Source organism: Psammomys obesus, unplaced genomic scaffold, assembly GCF_907164565.1.
Source record: "Psammomys obesus unplaced genomic scaffold, mPsaObe1.curated_primary_1811, whole genome shotgun sequence".
In the NCBI taxonomy this organism is placed as follows: Eukaryota; Metazoa; Chordata; class Mammalia; order Rodentia; family Muridae; genus Psammomys; species Psammomys obesus.
In genome coordinates, this window is record NW_026595981.1 from 8306786 (window position 1) to 8326780 (window position 19995).

At 44.6% G+C, this 19995-nt stretch overlaps 1 protein-coding gene across 8 annotated transcripts in view; it reads right to left on the reverse strand.

Annotated features, from left to right (window-relative positions):
* Nucleotides 1-786: 786 nt before the first annotated feature.
* Nucleotides 787-19995, reverse strand: part of Rffl (ring finger and FYVE like domain containing E3 ubiquitin protein ligase) — a 65678-nt gene continuing 46469 nt past the window's right edge. For 7 of the 8 annotated variants that reach the window (XM_055620566.1, XM_055620567.1, XM_055620563.1 and 4 more), the window contains 6 exons: nt 16536-16723; nt 11367-11777; nt 8078-8161; nt 6979-7189; nt 5259-5282; nt 787-2724 (listed from right to left, as the gene is read on the reverse strand). In XM_055620566.1, the coding sequence (XP_055476541.1) occupies nt 2543-2724; nt 5259-5282; nt 6979-7189; nt 8078-8161; nt 11367-11777; nt 16536-16715 (1092 nt within the window). In that variant the 5' untranslated portion in view covers nt 16716-16723 and the 3' untranslated portion in view covers nt 787-2542. The remainder of the gene's footprint in view (nt 2725-5258; nt 5283-6978; nt 7190-8077; nt 8162-11366; nt 11778-16535; nt 16724-19995) is intronic. The other variant, XM_055620569.1, reaches the window with a different exon arrangement.

Genomic DNA, 19995 nt, shown 5'->3' on the forward strand with positions numbered 1-19995 from the left:
TACAGTGGGACTATAAATAACTCACATGGTGCTTCCCATTTGCTCTTGAGACTAATCCTCACACTTCTCTCTAGGTCTGTTCCATTTCTCCCACATACTTTTGTGATCTTTGGCAAGTCACAACACAGGGCAGGGCTACCTTGGGCAGGATTAGGTGGCCCAAGCATGTCCAAAAGTGAGATGCGGTCTGTGAAGAACAACACCTCTGTGTGGCCTGATGCTTGCCTGCATTTATAGGTTCTTTGGCGCCTCTGGCATCATTCCCACGCCAGATGGGACAGGCATCTGTATTTAAACTTTATTACAAAATTATAAAGCAGAGCTCTGTAACAAAAAATACACATTTGGGTTTGCTTTTAACACCCAGGTGAGAGAATCTTAATATAAGCCACTTGGAGCAACACATTCTCATTCAAGAGATCTCAACAAATGTACAACATAGACTATTAATTCTTTACAGCTTATTAGTTTAGAACTGGCTACTCCAACCTATGAACCAGTCAGCGTCTTTTAAAACTAAGTCAACTGAAATCTTGGCGCAATCACAGCAAAATCCACAGAATTGGAAGGATTAGGTGTTTCCACATTAAGACCAAGGATCTGTAAAGAACAGAAGGGGCTCAGGTATTAAAAAAAAAAAAAAATCAGGTTTTCTATCAGGGTTAGATGTTAACTGGAATGGGTACCAACTTTAATTTGGTATAACAATAAAATTGTTTGACATCTGTTATTTTTCCTCCAAATGAAAACAGATTTAAAGGTAAATTATTTCTTCATAATAAGTGACATCAATACATCAGTTCTGATTGTTACTGGGGTTGCTAACCACGGCCATCAGTCTATTATTTTCTGTTCCTGTCTAGGAGGTAGGGAGGTAAGGCCTCAGAAGAGAAAGCAGTCATAAGGGAAAGCCAGCTTTGAAGTTACTGTTAGGTCTTACTGAGCTGCATAATCAGACCTGTTTCACAGTGAAGTCCAGGAGCAGCAAAATTGGTGGGCCATGGTAAACTGAAGACATTGTAAACCATAGTACTCACTGTTCAAGGGAGGGAGAGAAAGGTGGTCTTTATGGAGGGAGCTGATTCCCTGACACTCAGAAAGGCTTTGACCCAAAATCTGGACTTAGAATGTAGAGGTAAGTGGCCTGGGTTTCTCTGACAACTTCGTGAAACTACTTAATTCCCTGAAGAAATTCAGTGGTTAATGATGGAGAGAAAACCTAAGCATTTCTAGTAGCCCCTTAGGTGTCCCCTCTGTTTCCAGAGTCATGACTGGTTCTTCCAGGGGAGTGTTAACCAGGGTGCGATATAGTGTTGTGGGTTCATCCAAAACAGAGGAACACAGCTCTTTTGGATATATACATACATATATGTATCTATAAACATAAAGAAAAGGACACGGTCCAAGTTCTATATATGTTTTGTGCTTTGTTGAGCTGGTCCAGGAAACACTACTCAGACCCTTCAGTTATGTCAATGGGAAAAAGACTCCAAGAGGGCTGGAATCATGACTTGGGAGAATGCTTCATCCTGACCTGCCCAAACAGCTGAGAAGGGAGTGGAATTAAGACTTTTCAGAAGCCATGGGTATAGTCCAACCTCATTCAGAACCTTCCAGTGCCTCATACACTGTTCCTAAGGAACTCCATGGGCAGATAGGCCTTCAGTAAGCAAGTTTAAAACCCAAGGAAGAGAAACTAATAAAGTGTGTTTTGTTTTGTTTGTAAGACTTTTGCTTTCTGGAAAAAGAATCCGAAGTCAAAGATAAACAGAAAGCCACTGCCTCCATTTCTCTTTCCTTATAATCCAAAGCTAAGGATGGTACAAAGTCAAACCCATACAGCATCTCTTATGGACTTCCCAGCAGCTGGGGTCAGTTCAGGAGACTGGTCATTTCCAACTCCAACACTAAACAGAAGTAACTCAACCCTAGAATTTTTTTTCTATAGCACTTAGACTTAATTTCTCACTAGAGGTAAGTTTACTGACCCAAATTCTGATATAAGGAATATTATTGATCTAATTTAACTTTGTTTTGGTCCATAGAAACAAGTGAGTTTTAGGCAAATGAGCAGGCTTAAAATATATGTTAACACAGAAAGCCACAAAGTCCAGAACTTTAAATCCTAACGTGCTGGGGGGCGGGAGGGGAACACGACTCTGACCATTTCCAGAAGGATCTTTGATTGGTGAAGCAGAAGGAGTGGTGTATCGGATGTGTGAAATGTGTCTTGGGTTCTCAGGAAGGGAAAAAGACATGGTCCAAGTTCTAGAAAGTCCTCTTCATTGATTACCATCACCACCCAATGATCATAGAAGCAGGCACTCACCCATGTGATCTGAACCAGTTCCCCCTGGCTTTGGGCTCTGCCACCTAAGAGGTACAGCCCATGGCAAGACAGGCATGCCAAGCACCTCTGCTTGTCCTAGTTTTAAGATCGCTGCCAGTATCTCGCATTAGACTCCTTATGCATCGAATCAACCCTGAGCCCAGACACCTTGGGCTATATCCTGTAAGGCACTGAAGAAGCCAATGCTAGCCCTCAGGACCGGAAGACATGTACTGCTCGGATAACATACTGCCGGCAAATAGGACACTCGTTCATGCGTTTGCCACACTTGGTACAGGTCACCATGTGGCCACACTCCAGCAGAACACAGTCAATGGGTGAGTCCATGCAGATCTTACACAGGTTCTCCTCCAGGCCAGAAGGCACTGCTCCTCCTGGACAGGGCAGAAAGGAAGAAAAGATTATGTTTCTGTGTATAAGGAGCTGCACTCAACAAAACCCCAAATCCATACTCCTGTTGGAGCACCTTCAAAAAAAAAAAAAAAAGGAAAAAAAACCCAAGACTCAGTAACCAAACCACATCCAGCTGCTTAGTCAGACCCCACTCCTGATAAGTGAGTATGGTATTCTCAGATCAAAAACATCCCAGGATTCAGAACTAGAAAGAAGAAATTTGGCAACAGAGGCTGTAATATAGTGAGTGAGCCTTGCTTAGGTACCATATCCCCTGAGGCAGAATGTACAGAAAAGATAAAACTGGTTCAAAAAAGTTTGGATATAAACAGAACTGCTGTGAATGGTTCATTAAGAACCATAAGGCTTATCTATAAACATAGACCTGATTTAATAAAGCTGAGAATCATAGGGGACCCCATGTGCTAGCAATCTACCTCTAGGCTTCTTCTGAAAAGACTTCTTGATAGAGGGAAGTGGGCAGATACTGCTTGCTCCCTTTTCTGTGCTACAACCATTGAATTTTATTCATACCCCTGCTGCTTATCATACTGTATGATAATTTACTTATCTGCAACAGTAGACTAAGAACTTCTAATTCAACTTATTCAGTCAGAAATCACAAGCTTAGCATTTGCTTTGTGCTCTGAGGTTAGATACTTATCTTTGAATTCCCAAAACATGAGTCACATGGTAGGTATTCTTTAAACATCTGATAATGAACATTCTGCCCAGGGAATGATAACTGCTCACACTGACTAACTGCCTACCATGTGTCAGGCAGGGTCCTAAGAGCTTTCTGTATTAACCCAGAGGTGCTGATGTAGGTTTTATAGATGATACAACCTAGACCAGAATTAAGTAGCTTGCCCAAGGACACAGGGCTGCTGAGATAGCCCACATTCAAATCAGAGAGGCTCATGGACTTATGGCCTTCTGGATAATGGCTCCAAGGGCAGAGACTATCAAGACACTATTAACTGCCCAGTAGAGAGAGTTCTCAATACTAACTGGCTTATGCTAGTGGAGAACAGTTACTAACCTAGCTCACCTGAGAGAAGCCTTCATATCCAAAGCCCACCCTATCTCCAGGGTATCAAACTAGCCTAAAGTAAGCAGCCATAATCTACAATTGTCATACTAACCACATCTCTCACCTAGACTTGGCCATTCTTCAGGGAAACTCTCCATTTATCTGTTGCTTCTGGACTAGTCTAAGAAGTCACTGAATGCACAAATCCTTTCGTGTACTTTTTTTTTCTTTTTAATTGCTACAGTTTGGTAGTTCTGGAATATTTTCATGTAGCTACTCATATTGAAATACATCAAATCAAAGAACACTTCCCACAGGAGGTGCCTGGCTGTCAGAGTTCAACCAACTTAAAGCCCCTGTGGCCTTAATACAGAGGTTAGAAAGGTACACTGGAGTTATCTACAGAATTTCAGACATTCATTACATCACTGAGGAGACACAATAAATGCAACAACTCAGAATTCGGCATTCTCCAGGGAATGAGAAGAAAGAAGGATGGTAACAAGTAGATTAATCTGATCTTGGTATTACTGGTGTGGGGTGGGGTGGGGTGGGGTGGGGTGGGGTAACCTAGATGATTAATTACAGAGACTAAGAAGAAAATGTACCTCTGCCCATTCTACTTATGATAAATTCTTCTGAAAACTGTTCTAAAGTGTTCTGCAGGTTAAAACACTACTAAGAATATTCATTATTGGGAGTTTACAACCACATTCCTCAAGGCTTTCAAAAGGGCACTATACATATATATATATATGTGTGTGTGTGTGTGTGAATATTTATATATATATGTATGAATATATATATATACACGTATGAATATATATACATATGAATATATATATACATATATATACATATGCATTATATATAATATATACATTATATATATGTGTATATATGTATTTTGTGTGAGTGAGAAAACATCTCACAGGGTACCACGTTCTACAGTGTGCTCTGAGGATGCTCCCAGCCTTTAACACACCGGTGGGTATTATGGCAGCCAGGTGGAATATGAATGTTGAGCTTAGAGGGCATCCACAACCTGTATTGTCTCCTGAGCAGCTCTGACTACCATTCAAACAAGGCTTTCTGGGTCACTACCCTTGTGCTTTTTTGGCTGGCAGACACCTATGGTAGGCCAGCTTGGTCTACTATAGTGAAGTCTAGGCCAGCCAGGGCTACACAGACAGACCCTGTTTTAAAAACGAAAACAAAAAAACTTAAATAACGCCTCAAAGTGTAGAGACTCTCTTCCCAGACAGATGACATGAAGAAACTGAGCATGACAGTCCTCAGATATGGAGTCTGCTCCAATTCAGCCAAGCCCCTTGGCTGCTGTGGACTTCCTAAATAGAGGCGGGGCAAGGAGAATGCCTGACTGTGCTTTTCCCACAGCCTCCCTGGAGCCATCAGAGTTGAAGTCAGAAGGACAAAATGGCTATGAGCCTGAGCATATCTTTAACAGAAACAATCACATACCGTTTTGGTCTTCATCAGCAGACACTGAAAAGGAAAGAAAAAGACGTGTAAACAGGAGTGTGATAGCACAAAGGTAGTCTCCCACTACCTTGCCATCATTTCTGAACTCTAGGCAGCTCCAGGCTGAGAAGGGGACCTGGCTGGAGGCTAGACAGATGCTTGCCCTCCTCACTCTATGTGCCAAGAAGTCACAAGAGCCCTTGCTGTTCCATCTCAGAAAAGCAGACTTACTGGCCTATAGTGACCACTGTCAGATGAGAGGACACTGCACATACACAATAGCCTTTGATACTGCTTCTGAAGCCGCCATAGAGGTAAAAAAGAATAAAGAATTAGACCAGTTCAGTGAGCCAAGGATTCTGGATAAAGCTCCTACACATAGTAAGGCATGGTGGTATATGCCTATAATCCCAGCAGAGGCAGAGGATGGATCATGAGTTCCAGGCCAGCCTGAGCTATGTATTGAGACCATGTCTTTAAAAAGCAGCAGCAGCAGACAGGGTAGTGCACACCTTCAATCTCAAACATTTGAGAAGGCCCAGGCAGATGGATCTTCTCTGAGTTAGAAGCCAAACTAATCTCCTCATCAAGTTCCTAGCCAGCTTGGGATACATAGTGAGACCCAGAATTTAGAAACTACTTTCAAAGTCTTTGGGACTCTAAGGAGACTCTTGAGATAATCCCAAAGGGAAGACAGACTCCTTGTCAGGCCCCAAGTCAGTAACCAGTGCTGTTAGACTTCCCCAAACTTGGTCAATTTGAGTTATTCAATTTTGTTAAAGGAAGGCCTGAATGAAGCTCAGCTTTAACAACCACTTATCATACAAGGAATCAAAATTCTCAAAGAACTATCAGCTGGCAAGGAGAAGGAAGATGAGAGCTCTGTGTTAAAAGAGAAAATGTCCAATTCAAAATGGCCAGAGGAAGGGCTAGGGCTGGGCTGTAGCTTAGTGACAGAAGAAGCTTGCTTAATTGGGCTGGAGAAATGGCTCAGAGGTCCTGAGTTCAATTCCCAGCAACTATATGGTGGCTCACAATCCTCTATAAAGTGATCTGATGCCCTCTTCTGACATGCAGGTGTATATGCAGATAGAGCATTCATATACATAAAGAGAGAGAGAAAGCTTGCTTAGCATACGGAAGGTGACCCCAGGTTGTTGATCCCCAGCACCAGGGAAGATTACTGCTAGTGTGGCTGGGGATGCAGCTTAATGGTAAAGTGCTTGCCTAGCATGTTTCTCTTCTGCAGGATGTCTCTGCATTTAACTTGAAAAACACCTACAACAAATCAGTATGAGGACAGTGTAAAACATCTAAAATGACACTATGTGAAATGCTTTGGGAAGTGAACACAAGAAAAGCCCACTACACACTAGTTTGCTTTCCAACCTGTAACTGATTCAGATTAAACATTGCTGGTGGTAGTAATGAGTATGGAGTGGCTGTAACATGGCAGGAGGACCCTGCAACCTAGGGAATCCTTAGTTCAGATCTTGGCTCTGTGGTGAAAGGGTAATACCAATAGTCTCTGGTGCCCAGGCTGCTCTGAGGATGAAATTGTGTATTCAGTGCCTGTCTCCAGTCTGGGTACTTGAGATGTACAAATGTGTAGGCTGGCTTCCTGAGGCTAAGCACATGGGGATCAAGTTGGTTTGATGCCATTGCATGTGGGATGGCAGCAGAGAGAGCTCTATTCAGTCACACCCAGACAGCCCCTCACCCAGGTGCTGGAGTCCTTTCTGGTCCTTGTACAGCCGAGTCACCCTCTCCATCAGTTCCCACTTCTCACAGCAGCCCTTATAGTTGACAAAGTTTCGAGCAAGGATCTCCTTCAGCTGCCGCACTGTCAGGCCTTCAATATCTTCTAGGTGGGTCAGGTCAGACAGCGAAGCCCTCCGGCCTGGGACGAAGCTGTCTTCGGAGTCGATGGACTGCAATGGCAAAGGTGTGATCAGGTGGGCCAGCTCTTGTGTCCTTTAAGCTCTCTTGAAGGACCCCCGGAGCACCAATAAAAATGTATTTTGTTGAGCAATCTCAAGGAACATGAACAGAAGGGACCTGGCAATGGTGCCTGGCCCAGCAAAATACACTGGTCTTTCCCTAACTCATTACGTGCTTTATGCAGAAAGCCACACACTGGCATATCAGTACTATGCATAAAAGGGTGCCCGCATATAAGGGCCCCAATTCTCAATGCTGATGTCTCCACTAAATACTAGACATTATTTTTCAAGTTGTTTACCATCGGATTGAGCCTGTTACTCCTGCACAAAGGAGACACAGCTGTCCTGCTACACAAGGTTCCTATGGTAAGTAAATGTGGCAGCACAGGAAACTCCCAGTATGGTGCTGGCTCTTCTCAGTACAGCCTCCCTGGCAGGACTCCACACATGGCTTGGCGAAGCTGTATGGCTCCTCAGAACCAATGCTCTGACCATGCTCTGCACTGGTTCCTCATGTAACTGAGGCCTGAAAGCTTTGTCATCTTACCTCCTACCCCAACAGTGGCTGGCCACTGCACCCTAAACAGACAGGAAAAGATCAAGACTTTCACAGTAGCACCCAGTATGTACCCTCTAGCAGCTCTCAGAAAGCCAAAAGTGTACATCCCAGCCTCCACTGTGGCCTCACATCTGCTTGCTCACACTGACAGCAACAAAGGTTAATCTGGAACGCTACTACTAAACTTAAGGACTTTAGGACTGTCCTCACGGAACGGCCCTCTTTGTTCCACCTGAGTCTGCTGAGGCTCCTAAGAACATCCCAAGAAGACCAGAAAAAGAACAGAGGCAAAGGTGCGGACTGAGCAGAGGCCCCACCTGGGTCTCATCCTCGGGAGGTACTGTGGCTGTGCTCTCCAGGAAGATGGGCTCCTCGTGGTCCTGAGACACATGGCCAGTGGCCTGTGGGAAGAGAAAGGTGCCATCACATCCACAGAGATGTCCCAGTGACTTACAAAGCATGGGCCTCTTTCAACACACACAAATATCAAAATGTATTCCCATCTCCCCCTGTAAACCAAGGCTCCCAAAGCAGTACCACAAACTCCTGCTTTCTAACAGCAACTCTCTCAGGCAGAGACAACACAAACAGATTTCAATGGATAGAAAGATGCGTCAAGAACAAGAGTGCCCTGATTCTGCCCACCAAAAAGAGTGGCATTAGCCACAGTTATTGCCAGTTTGCTATCACCTTGGACAGTTGAGGTGAATGGTTTCTCTCCACCACATCATCTCCCAACACTATGCCAAAGGCCTTCCCCACAGCTTCCACCTACTACCCCAGTCCTGCCTCTGGATCAATGTCCACTAGTTTTTCCAAACAGCTCATGCATGTCCTTTACAAGAATCTCTCTGGCCTCTTTAAATGATCTTCAGCAGCCCAGTCACACTCTGCAGTCTCTCACATTCTAGAAATGTATTCTAACCAGTAAGATATGACATGACATACGTGAAGCTGCTTTAGGTGTGCTAAATGAATTTAAGAACCTAGCCCCCTAAGACTACAGAACACAAATGCCTCACTTGGGTTCTTCTATTCAGCATTCTAACTTCTCGGAAGGGCTCACCTTTGTCAGTGTGCTCAGAATTGTGACCTCCTTAACCATTTCTGCCACAGACCCCTACCTAGCTCCTCTCCACTCCCAGCTGTCCCTAGGCAAAAAGCCTTGTGTGAACTCAGAGCAAAAGACATATCCCCTAGACCCTGGATGAACAGTAAAGAGACAACATGGGGAAGTAAAGAGACCTGACAGCTCCAGCCATTCGTTAAGAGCACTGGCTGCTCTTCCAGGGGTCCCGAGTTCAATTCCCAGCAACCACATGGTGGCTCACAACCATCTGTAATGGGATCTGATGCCCTCTTCTGGGTGTGTGTGAAGACAGAGTACTCATATACATATATAAATACACACACACATATATGTATATACATACATACACATATGTACATATATTAAAAGACACCTTAAGTGATGAAACATCAATTTGGGGATGCAGCCAACAGTGTCTGCATCAGAACCTAGGGTTTCCTCCTAGCTTCGTGTGAATGTGGTACTCACTGGCCGCTTAGATATTGTCACCTGGGTATCACTCTAGGGTCTTCCAGAGGCTAGCCTATTCCTCAGTAGACAGCTTTTGAAAGTCTTTTGTTCCCTAAAAAGAGCAACTGAAATCCATGCTGTAAACACTCGCATCTTCCCATTCTGCCTACTCGCTAATAAAAATTGACACTTATTATCTGTCTGTCCACTATTCTGCTAATTGCACACACTTCTTCCCTGGCAAATGCTGCTAAGATATCGAAATTGAAGGACAGAACCCTGGTGGGCTAGAACTGATAGATCTGCATCCTGGGTGCAGCTTGCTGTAACTTAGCATACACCGTTGCCCAAGTTACTTCCCTTCCCCAACCCTGCTTTCCTGTTTGCAAAGTTTAGGTGTTACAGACCAGAAGCTGAGACTTAAGTCCTCTAAGATTTCAAGAAAAAAAGTACCAATAACACTCAGCACATGGGGTGACCTGTCAGTGCAGGGAAATTCTGCTTATAATCTTACATTGAACATCTCCTGAAGGTTTGTTCATTCTCCCCACCCCTTCCTCTTTTGAGACAGACTCTTACGCAGTCTGGCCTTGAACTCACTATGTAGAAGAGGCTAGCCTTAACATTCTGACTTGTGTGCCTCCAGCTCCCAAGAGCTGAGGCTGAGGTGTACAACATTATATGAGACCTGTATGAAGGTTCATCAAGAAAATATTTCCTCTGGTTCCTCTCCCTGCTCACAACACACAGACTAGAATGCCTCTAATAACCAAGCAGAAAGGAATGTATAGCAAGTCCTATATGGAATGTATAGCAAGAGGTAAAACCTACTGAATAGCCCAAGCAAGAACCAGGGTTTAGGAGAGTACTAATGACTAGCTGCTGAGACAAAATAGGCTTAGCCCAACCAGGGAGTTAAATGGTTGTTATGCAGTTAGGTTATGCTATTATGTCAGCCTTTATGTGTGTTAAGAGCTGAGTGAGTGTCCAGTCCTGGCAAAGGAAGTGACTATAAACAAGAAGCACAGCCCCCTACATCACATGTGGGAAAGGAACTGCCAGTTCTCAGCAGTGCCATGCTCCACAGACATCCTATGGTAGATGAGCCTCTCAGCAACTGACTAACTCAAAGGAGTTTCGTTGTTCTAGGCTCAAAGCGTGCCTAGGTGACCAAGGAGTCTGAGACAAAAAAATTGTGATGTCGGTGGTGTAGCTCAGTGGGATTACAAAAAGTAAACAAAAATCAGCTGGGAGGTAGTGGCTTGGGCCTTTAATCCCAGCACTCAAGGGGACAGAGGCAGGTAGATCTCTGAGTTCAATGACAGCCTCGTCTACAGAGTGAGTTCCAGGACAGCCAGGGCTACACAGAGAAACCCTGTCTCAGAAGAAAAAGGAAATCTGTGGCTAGAGCCCTGATCTCAGTCTAAGCTTATGATGCCCATGCCCTATGACTTGAAGTATCAGTTGGGACTTCTGCAGAACTGTGTGATACCACCACTAGCTTCTCTCTGCCAGGGCTTCCTGAGGATGGAGACAGTATCTGCTCACTATGGACTCTCCACATCTCAACCTGCTGCTTACCATTTCCAGCACCACCAAGTAACATGAAGGCAGCTAACAGACCCACAGCATGCTGGCCACCACTGCTCCCACACAGTGACCAGGACAGTAGCAAGCCCCTGTCACAATGCTTCCCATCTCTCCCCCTCCCTCACCAGTTAGGAGAGACAGTCAAAGGGTAGTAAGCTGGAAGGCACATTTTTAACCCAAACTAGAAATAATGGTGACTTTCCTCAAAGTATTTTTAGAGAAATGAAAAAATTGTTAAGTCTAATTAGGGAATGGAGGTATTACAAAAAAACCCCACAAAAACATGGTTACCAGGACTACCATCCCTGAAGCCAGAGCATGAGCCTAATGACCAGGAAATATCACTTCCAGAATCAACAGGGAGAAAGAAAGCTTCATACCATCTAGACACTGTTTCTTATACCCCATTCCCACGGGAGAGGACAATGAGCCTCGGAGCAGACAAAGTGGATAAGGAACTGCATGCTGGCCCCTACCTGCTGATTTTCCTGAGCTTGGGCTAGGGGAGCAGAGGTGGCTTGTGCAGGTGAAGAAGGGAGCTCGGGTGAGGTAGAAGGTACTGTGCTGGAGTGAGGCTGGGTCAGGAAGGCCTGATGCTCAGGAAAGTCCTGGGACAAGGTGGGAGCATGAGTCCTGTCTGCCTCAGAGATTACAGGCTGCTGGCCAAGTACCAAAAACACCAGCTCTTCTTTCTCCCGGCACATTTCGGTAGAGATGTCATGGAGGCTGAGATAGTCCCTCAGGTCCTTCACCTTCATCTTCATGAGCTCCTCCCGCTGAAAGGCTGTGGCTCGGAACCGTAGGCAGAGAAGGCAGAGGCGTGGCCCGTTCCCTTCTTGGCTCGAACACATCATGCAGAAGTTTTTCTTACAGTCCAAGCAGGTCTGCTGCTTAGAGCAAGAGACAGGAAAGCACAAGTCAGGAAGTGATGGGGGCTGCAAGGCCACCAAGGCCAGCAGGGCCTCCTACAGCAGCTCTTGTTCTACTCCACTGTTCCTTATACAACGCAGGAGCCACAGCTTTCAGATTAAAGGCCACTTGGAGGTGGCAGACCTCCTGGGTCTGTATCCACCAACAGGACACCTAACATTTATATACTATGTGTAAATACAACACAATCATTTGCGTTTATAATTTCATTTAAAGCTTATGTAATTTTGTTTTGGTTTGGTTTGGTTTTTCAAAACAGGGTTTTTCTGTGCAGCCTTGACTGTCCTAGACTCACTCTGTAGAACAGGCTGGCCTTGAACTCTCAGATCCACATGCCTCTGCCTCCCGGAGTGCTGGGATTACAGGCATGCGCCACTGAGCCTGGCAGTTATGTAAGTTTTAATTCAAACAAAGTCTGGAGCTATTAATAGCAACGTCATATTTGGAATAAAAAGTTCTGCCTTGTATTCAAGTCTCCTTCTCAAATGGCTCACAAGAGTCATCCTGGGTATGCTGCATTGGCCTCTCTGCCACTCAGTTTCCCCACTGTAAGAAGCAGGTGAAAACAGGGCTTCTCTCCCATCGTGGAGACATACAAATAATGTATTGAGGCACACCTGATATATGACGACTCCTAAGGAGAGGAGCTGGTATTTAGCTCCATCTCTGCTCCTTTCTCTCTCACTGCTAAGGAAAGAAAGCAGATGCATGATGGTTATGGTAGAAGTTACTTTCTGTTGTTGCTGGATTTTGCTCACCTTGTTTTTCAGGGCTCGAGACTGAACCCAGAACCTTTTGCAAGTTAAGTAAGTGATCTGCCACTGCACTACATCTCCAGGGTTTCTGAGGTAGAGTCTCATTATGTAGCTCAAGCTGGCCTCCCGAGTGCTAAGATTGCAGGCATGTGTCACCAAGCCCAGCGAGCAGCTATTGCCAATACTAGTATCCTGATGCCACAGTGAGACTGGCTTGTCATTTCATTTTCAAAGCTCTTTAAAATGTAAGTACTCATGTCCTTTCCTGATGTACAGAGAGAAAGACCAAATACTGGGGGACCAAGTATTCTATGCAGGGTAAGGTGGTAAAGGCAGAGCTGGGACTAGTTCGATGCCCTCACTCATGTTCATCCCATGTGGCCACAGTGCCTTGCTGAGTCCCACACAAGCAGCCAACAGGACCAAAGCTAAGACCCGGCTTTCTACTTCCTAGTCAGTGCCCTGTCCACAGAGGCTGCTCACAGTTTCCTCCAGCAAGGCCAGTCAGAGTGCTGGAAGTGGTAGGTATATGAGTCATTTTCAAGATAAATATTTGGGTAGGACAAGGTACTGGGATGCTAGCTTCTCTCCTCTGTGAAAAGCACAGTGTCCAGTTTAGACAGTTTGACTGACCCTCGAGCTGGCACTGCCTGGTGCAGTCACAGACAGCACACCAGGCTGCTCAGTCCGCAGGCTGTGCTAGCACAATGACATAGGCTGACTGAGCTCTACTTCAGCCAATAACAAACCAGTCTCCTAGGAGGTCATTCCTCAACACTCTGCGATTTCGTCAATGGTGCCTACTCAAGAGGTTAGGAACTTTTCATTTCACGGTCATTTAACCATTACATTAGCTTTCATGTTTCTGCTGCCTTTTTTTTTTTTTTCTTTCCTCAATATGGAAAGCTGTTCAGCTACAAAAAGACCACCTGAGACAAAGTCTCAAGGCAAGATCAGGGCAACCTTTGTGTGGGGCTGAAGCGTCCACATGGTTAAAAGAGCTCTAGTTAGTTTGTCTACATGCCATCCACACAGTTCAGGCAAAGCATGAAAACGGGTGTTCACATGGACATGAAACAGTGCCCTTCTCTACTCAGCTAGGACCAGACAGTAAGCCGTGCTGAGACTGAAAAGAATGTGAGGATACACCAGCAAACAGCAGTTGTGACCAGCAGCGGTGCAAGCAGAAAATGGGAGTTCTGAGTATTTGGGGTTCAGGATGTCTGGCTGAAAATGAGGCTGCAGTATCATGAAGCTGTGGTCCCCACATGGAGTGTTACGTTAGTCAATGCAGTTTGATAAGACCTAGCACAACACAATTATGAAATTTGTGTTGCTTAATCAGCCAAATCCAAATATCTCGGTTTCTGGATGCAAGATCAAAAGGCGAGGAGGACAACCCAATTTCTGTTGGCCCTGCCTACTGGGGACTCTGAAATAAACCTGCCTCTGAAATAGCTCTATAAAGGAGGAGCGAAACGCTTGAGGTTAAAATCCTTGAGTAAGGAAGACAACAGTGAAAAAAAGCTGTCAACAGAGGGGAGAAATGAGCAAAGGATAGGCCTGTGTAAATCCTAACAAATGGATCAAGGCAGAATAACCAAACAGCAACAAAGAAGAGGTCCAGGCCAGTACTGAAACACCTGCATCAAGAGCCAGCTAGTGCCAGCCTGGCCAGGCACCACCCCCCTTGGCTTTTTCTTCACTTCCCCAGTGCACCCTCAGCCACATTCCCTGGGATTGTAGAGGCCCACACTCTCATCCTGCTGGGTTCTGAACCACTGAATTATCAGAGATCACTTATAAAAAAGCAACACAAGGCAGACACTCACAGGAAAGCATGGCCCCCTATTACTCTTTCCCCTCTGCTCCATCTCAGCTCTTCTCAACACCAAAAACCATTTCATCTGAATACTATGCCCAAGTTTCAACCAAGTTCAACCTCCTCCACCTCTCATACCGGTCTAACTGATGAGGCTGGGCACCAGAACTCACCCTGAAACCGCTAGACCACTACAGCACTACAGGTGGGCATTACCAGGACAGATGGAACAGTTAGCTTGAGGCAAAATTGCAGCCTGTCCCTTCTCTCCAGTTGTCTATGTTTTGCCCCCAGTGAGCATGTAGAAAATACTGACCACAAAGGAGAAAAAGAAAAAAAAAGAAAGAAAGACGATGGTAGGATTCATGTAATCAAGGCAATTCAACTACTTCTAGAGAAGCTATTTTAAAAGTCTTTGGTGGTAAATGCCAAACCCTTAAGATAAGAATGCTGATCCACTTAAGCATGAAATTACAAATGAAAAATACTTGCAGGAGAAAACATCTTTAACATTCACAAAATTCACTGTAAATTGCACAAGATTAATTCGTAACTTAGAGCAAGAAAATATTGTACCAATAGCATCTTTCATCATCCAAATTGAGATCTGTCTGTCTGCCCTGATAAGAGTGCTTCAGACCACAGTAGCTTGCTTTTCTCTTGTCTATGTGTACTTTGCCCTAGAACTTTCTATCCTTCTGTGAGCTCCCTAAACAGAGACAACCTCCTTCATCCCTGTTTGACTAACCCAGGCTAGGTATGACACCAGTTAGGTTTAGCACTTACGTTCAGTGGGGGAGAACAATTTTAATCATCTTTATGCTCCCGAGAATCTGGGCCCGTTACCTGTAATCTTCAATGCAACATTCCAAAGGCCTTCTTGTGCGTTGCTGGAATCAAGGATCTGGGTTTGAATCCTGCCTCTAGTACTTAACCATGTCATAGTGAGTATTGTTTATAGAAAAAAGAATGAGTAGCTGATGTCTCTTGCTGTTTACCAGGAACCTAACATGCAAAGTTTTCTTTTTAAATTTTAAATGCTATGACTTTGCCATCTGTAAAACAGCATTTGGTGGTTTCAAAAACCACTGTAGCTACTGTGAGGATTAAATGACACAATCTCAGTACTCGGGAAGCAGAAGCAGAAGGATCTCTGTGAGTTCAAGGCCAGCCTGAGGTCTACAGAGCAGTTCCAGGACAGCTAGGGCTATACAAAGAAACTCTTGTCTCGAAAAACAAACAAACACACACACACACACACACACAAAAAAAATCTAAGCAAGTAATATGTGGCATGCCTTCTACACACCTGTAATCCCAGCCCTTGGGAGGCTACGGTAGGGGGATTGCCTTGAGTTTGAAGCCAGCTAGATTAACATGGTGAGGTCGAGGCTAGTTTAAGTTACAGAGTAAGGCCCTGTCTCAAAAACAACAAAAATCCAAAATATAACCCAAAAAGTCAGAGTAAAATTAAGTCCACATTTTTTTGTTGTTGTTTGAAACTCGGTTTCACTACATAGCTCAGGGTGACTTCAAAGTCATCTCATCAGGTATGTTTTAGTACACCTGGCTAAAATGTTCAACAGTTCTTCACACACAGTGGTAAGCTTTAAAAAATTCACACCCCATTGCTTTCCCATTGTGACCATTTCATCCTCGAATCCTACCAGCCATTCTTGGTTACAAACTTCCTGTTCTGTAGGACATGTGCTGTCTGAGGGCAACAGCAAAGAGATAGCCATATGTCACTGCAGCTCATTGCAGATGGCCAGTGAGTTTGCTACAGTTTCTCTGCTAGGGTTTCCTTGTCTCCAACAGGCTTTTGATAATGAGGACAAGGATAATCTACCACTAGGTTTTGTATGTGACAGCTCAGGGCCAACACCTGCCATGTTTCCAGCATGGAACTGGACACTTAAAAACCTCATTTCATTCCCAGAACCAGAAAGGGTACCTCACTGATGAGGTTCAGTCATACAGCTAGTGAGAGGTGAAGTGGTGTCTGAAGTGGAGTCTATATGAGATGCTTTGCCTTCACTTGAACCAACAGTTGTTCTCGAACATTTTATGACTAGGACAGAACTGTGGACCCAGCATCACAAGCTTGAAGTCGTGGGGTCAAGTGCAGTGACACTTACCTTCCCGGTTGTACTTGCAAAATGGATCCCACAGGCCTTGCAGCTAGGTTCTGGGCCTGTGGGGGAAGGAAAGGAGCTGTATCCAGGGTTGGAATAGGCTTGTGTCCTGGCTCCTTGTGGTGGTGGGGCCTCCTCAGGCTGTCCATCCAAGCATAACCAGTTGCAGCAGGATGCCCACATGATAAAATCTGGCACAGGAGAAGAAGAGGTAAGAGTTAGAATGTACAATATTACCACAGTTTTATCTCTGTGCATACAGGCACGGCATGACACATGATCCACAACTGCCAAGTATGAGGCCATGACTTCAGGGGCCATGGAAGGCTTGCCTGGTCTTTTACTACCACACTTAGTGTTCCAAATGTTGAAAACATTTCATCTACCAGAGCAAGGTGAACTACAAGCCTGGTATAAAAACCTTTTTAAGGTTGCCTCTTTCTGACCAGTTTAATCTGAAATATCACTTCATTAAAATTCATTCTTAACTTATAACTACAACCAGCTTAACACCCACTTTGTTCAAGGGCATTGTCTTGTCCTGAGGCTCAGAAGGAGCTCTCTGTCATTCACACACTCACACACACACACACTGATGTGTGGAGGGTGTGTATTATAAATGGGTGAAGCCAGATGCAGTGACATATACCTACAGTCCCAGCTACCTAACTAATTGAGACAGAAGAGGATAACTTGAGCCTGAGCAACATAGCAAGGTCCTCTCTGAAAAAAATTATCAGTCCTTTAATCCTGGTGCTCAGAAGGCAGAGGCATGCTGATCTCTGAGTTCAATGCCATCCTGGTCTACAGAGTGGGTTCCAAGACAGCCAGAACTACACAGAGAAACCATGTCAGGAAAAACAAACCAAAACAAGAACGTATATAAACCAACCAGGCTTAAAGACACATCTAGCTAACACGCAGAGACTATCGGAACACTATCAGATACTGTAAAAGCCCAGGCCTCTGACTCTGAATCCAAGGTCTTATCCTTAACCATGTTATCTTTTGACTTTCCCTCCCACTAGCTTATACAAGTAATCCTCTTAATCCACACTCCTGCTCAGCTAAGTTTCTGTGGTTGCACTGTTCTTTTTATATGTCATGTGTCTGTGGGAGTGAATGCCAGTGTGTGCAGGAATATAAAGGACAGAAGAGGGCACCAAATGCCTTGGAGCTATAGTTACAGGAGGTTGTGAGCTGCCTTACACGGGCGCTAGGAACAACTCAGGTCCTCTACGAGCAGCGGGGGCTCTTACGGCTGAGCCATCTCTCTAGCTCTGTGCCAGCATTTGCTAACAGGTTCCTGCACAGATTATTTCTACTTGCAAACTTTAGCTCATCTCAGACAGGAACTACTACTCTATTGTGTCTATACTGGACCCTACTGGTGCTATGCACACAACAAATACCCAACAGTGTTGGGTCCTTGTCAATTAGTGCTTCTGTAATTTAATAAAGAGTGTTTTATTTATTTATTCCCATCATACATACCAAACTTAAATACTGAGGACAAAAGTTGTGTTTTAGGTTCACAGGGCAAAAAAAATCACCACAACCTTCCAATGTTAGACCAACCTGATAACAGTAAGAAGGACTGCTGGGAGGCGTGAGTGTGTCCCAGGGCAGAGTAAGCAGTACGCTGTGTGGACATTGAGCTCTCTGCTTGAAGAGATAATAGATGAAACATCTAGTGTTTTTATTTGATAAGCCACACACACTCATGGAGACTTCCTGCACTGTCTCTTTTTAACAAAGGCATTTTCACAGTTCAAAGATAGCACATTGGAAGGAACTAAGAGGCAAATCAGTTGGTCATTTTATAGAAGGAAAAACGGGGCACAGACAGGAAAGGGAAGACACGGGTACCATGGGTTACAATTTTAGGCTTCTTGACTTCTCTACTGCTTTTTAAACTTTCTAACATGGCCTCTGACACACTCCCATTTTCTTCTGTAGGTACCCTGGGTTAATATCTGACTCCCTGACCTCACCACGACCCCTGTGAGAAAAGGGAATGTCACAGTATGCAGGCTGTTACACAGGTGGCTCAGGAAGGGTTGCTGAGTAATCAAGCTGTCTTGGCTAAGCATAGATCAAAACCATTCATCCCTGTCTCTGTCACTTACCTGAGCCTCTAAGTTAGCAGGTAAAAAATCAAATCTGCTTTACTGCAAATTCACATGGCATAATGGTAATGAATGCCACACATGCATTGCAAGTTAAAGTCAATGAATTTTTGTTTTGAGGTAGGGTCTCAAGTAAGCTAGGCTGTTCTTAAACTCACTACATAGCTAAGATGTCTTGGAACTCCTGATGCCCCTCCTCCACCTTGCAAGTGCACTACCACAGCCAGCGTGACCACAGCCACAGCACACTCCCAGCCTAAAAAGAGTTCTTTGTTGACAAGACCGTGAGTAGCACTTCTCTAAAAGGGAATTCTTTAGACCACGTTGCTTTGTCTGAGTAAGTACAGACAGGGCAGAGTCCTGTCCTAGTCCACTGCCCAAGGGCTGTGCTGTATACCTCTAACAAGTCATGTCCTTTCTGTACTTAATGTTTGTCCTCCAGCATGCTATACAACAATAAAACACTCAACAAATATCATGTTCCTTGCCTGCACTGTAAAAATGCCTTTAACAATTTCCTCTGGGAAGGCAAAGCTAGACTGTAAACATAGAGGTTTCACCAGTTACCATGTGGCTTTCTGGGCCTGTGTGCAGGGGACAAGGCCATGGGTGATTCAGTAACTCTGTTAAAACCTCTCCTTAGCCAGGAATGCAGTACAGGTCTTTAATTCCATCACTCAGGAGGCTGAGAAGACAGATCTCTGTGAGTTCAAAGCCTGGTCTACATGGTATCAGGCTAGCCAGAGCTACCTAGTAAGACTCCATCAAAAGATAAAACAACAAAAATCTCATTCACACACATATGGAACCGTTACTAATGCCAAACCCTGTATCCTTTCCCTGTGTTCAGTAACCATCCCCAAGGAGTTAATGGTCTACCAGAGTGGACAGTCTTCTAATGGAGGTTTGAACAAAGTATGGTGGGGGTTGGGGAGTAGGGCTAGTACAAAGATGGCAGAGGCACAACAACAAAGAGTTCACTAATGAGGTGCCATATCTTGATATAACAGCATAGAGAGCTTACCAGAAAGTCAGAAATAGAGATTTTTTTCTAAGAAAAACAAAAACAAATAGTATGTACCACAGAAGAGAGAAACTACAAAATGCTTAGTAAGGCTGGGGGTGGGGGTAGATGAGGTAAACAAAAGGACACAAATTAACCAGGAGCCATGGAGAAATCTTGTATTTCAGGGTCAGGTTATGGACAGGAAACTGTTGCAGAAGTAGAGGCCATGGGAACAAGAGAAGGGGGCTGGTAGATCTCTGAGAGAATCAGCAAGATGTGCCAATTTACTGAAAAGGGGGAAGAGGAGGGTCAGGGCACATCTAAGGTT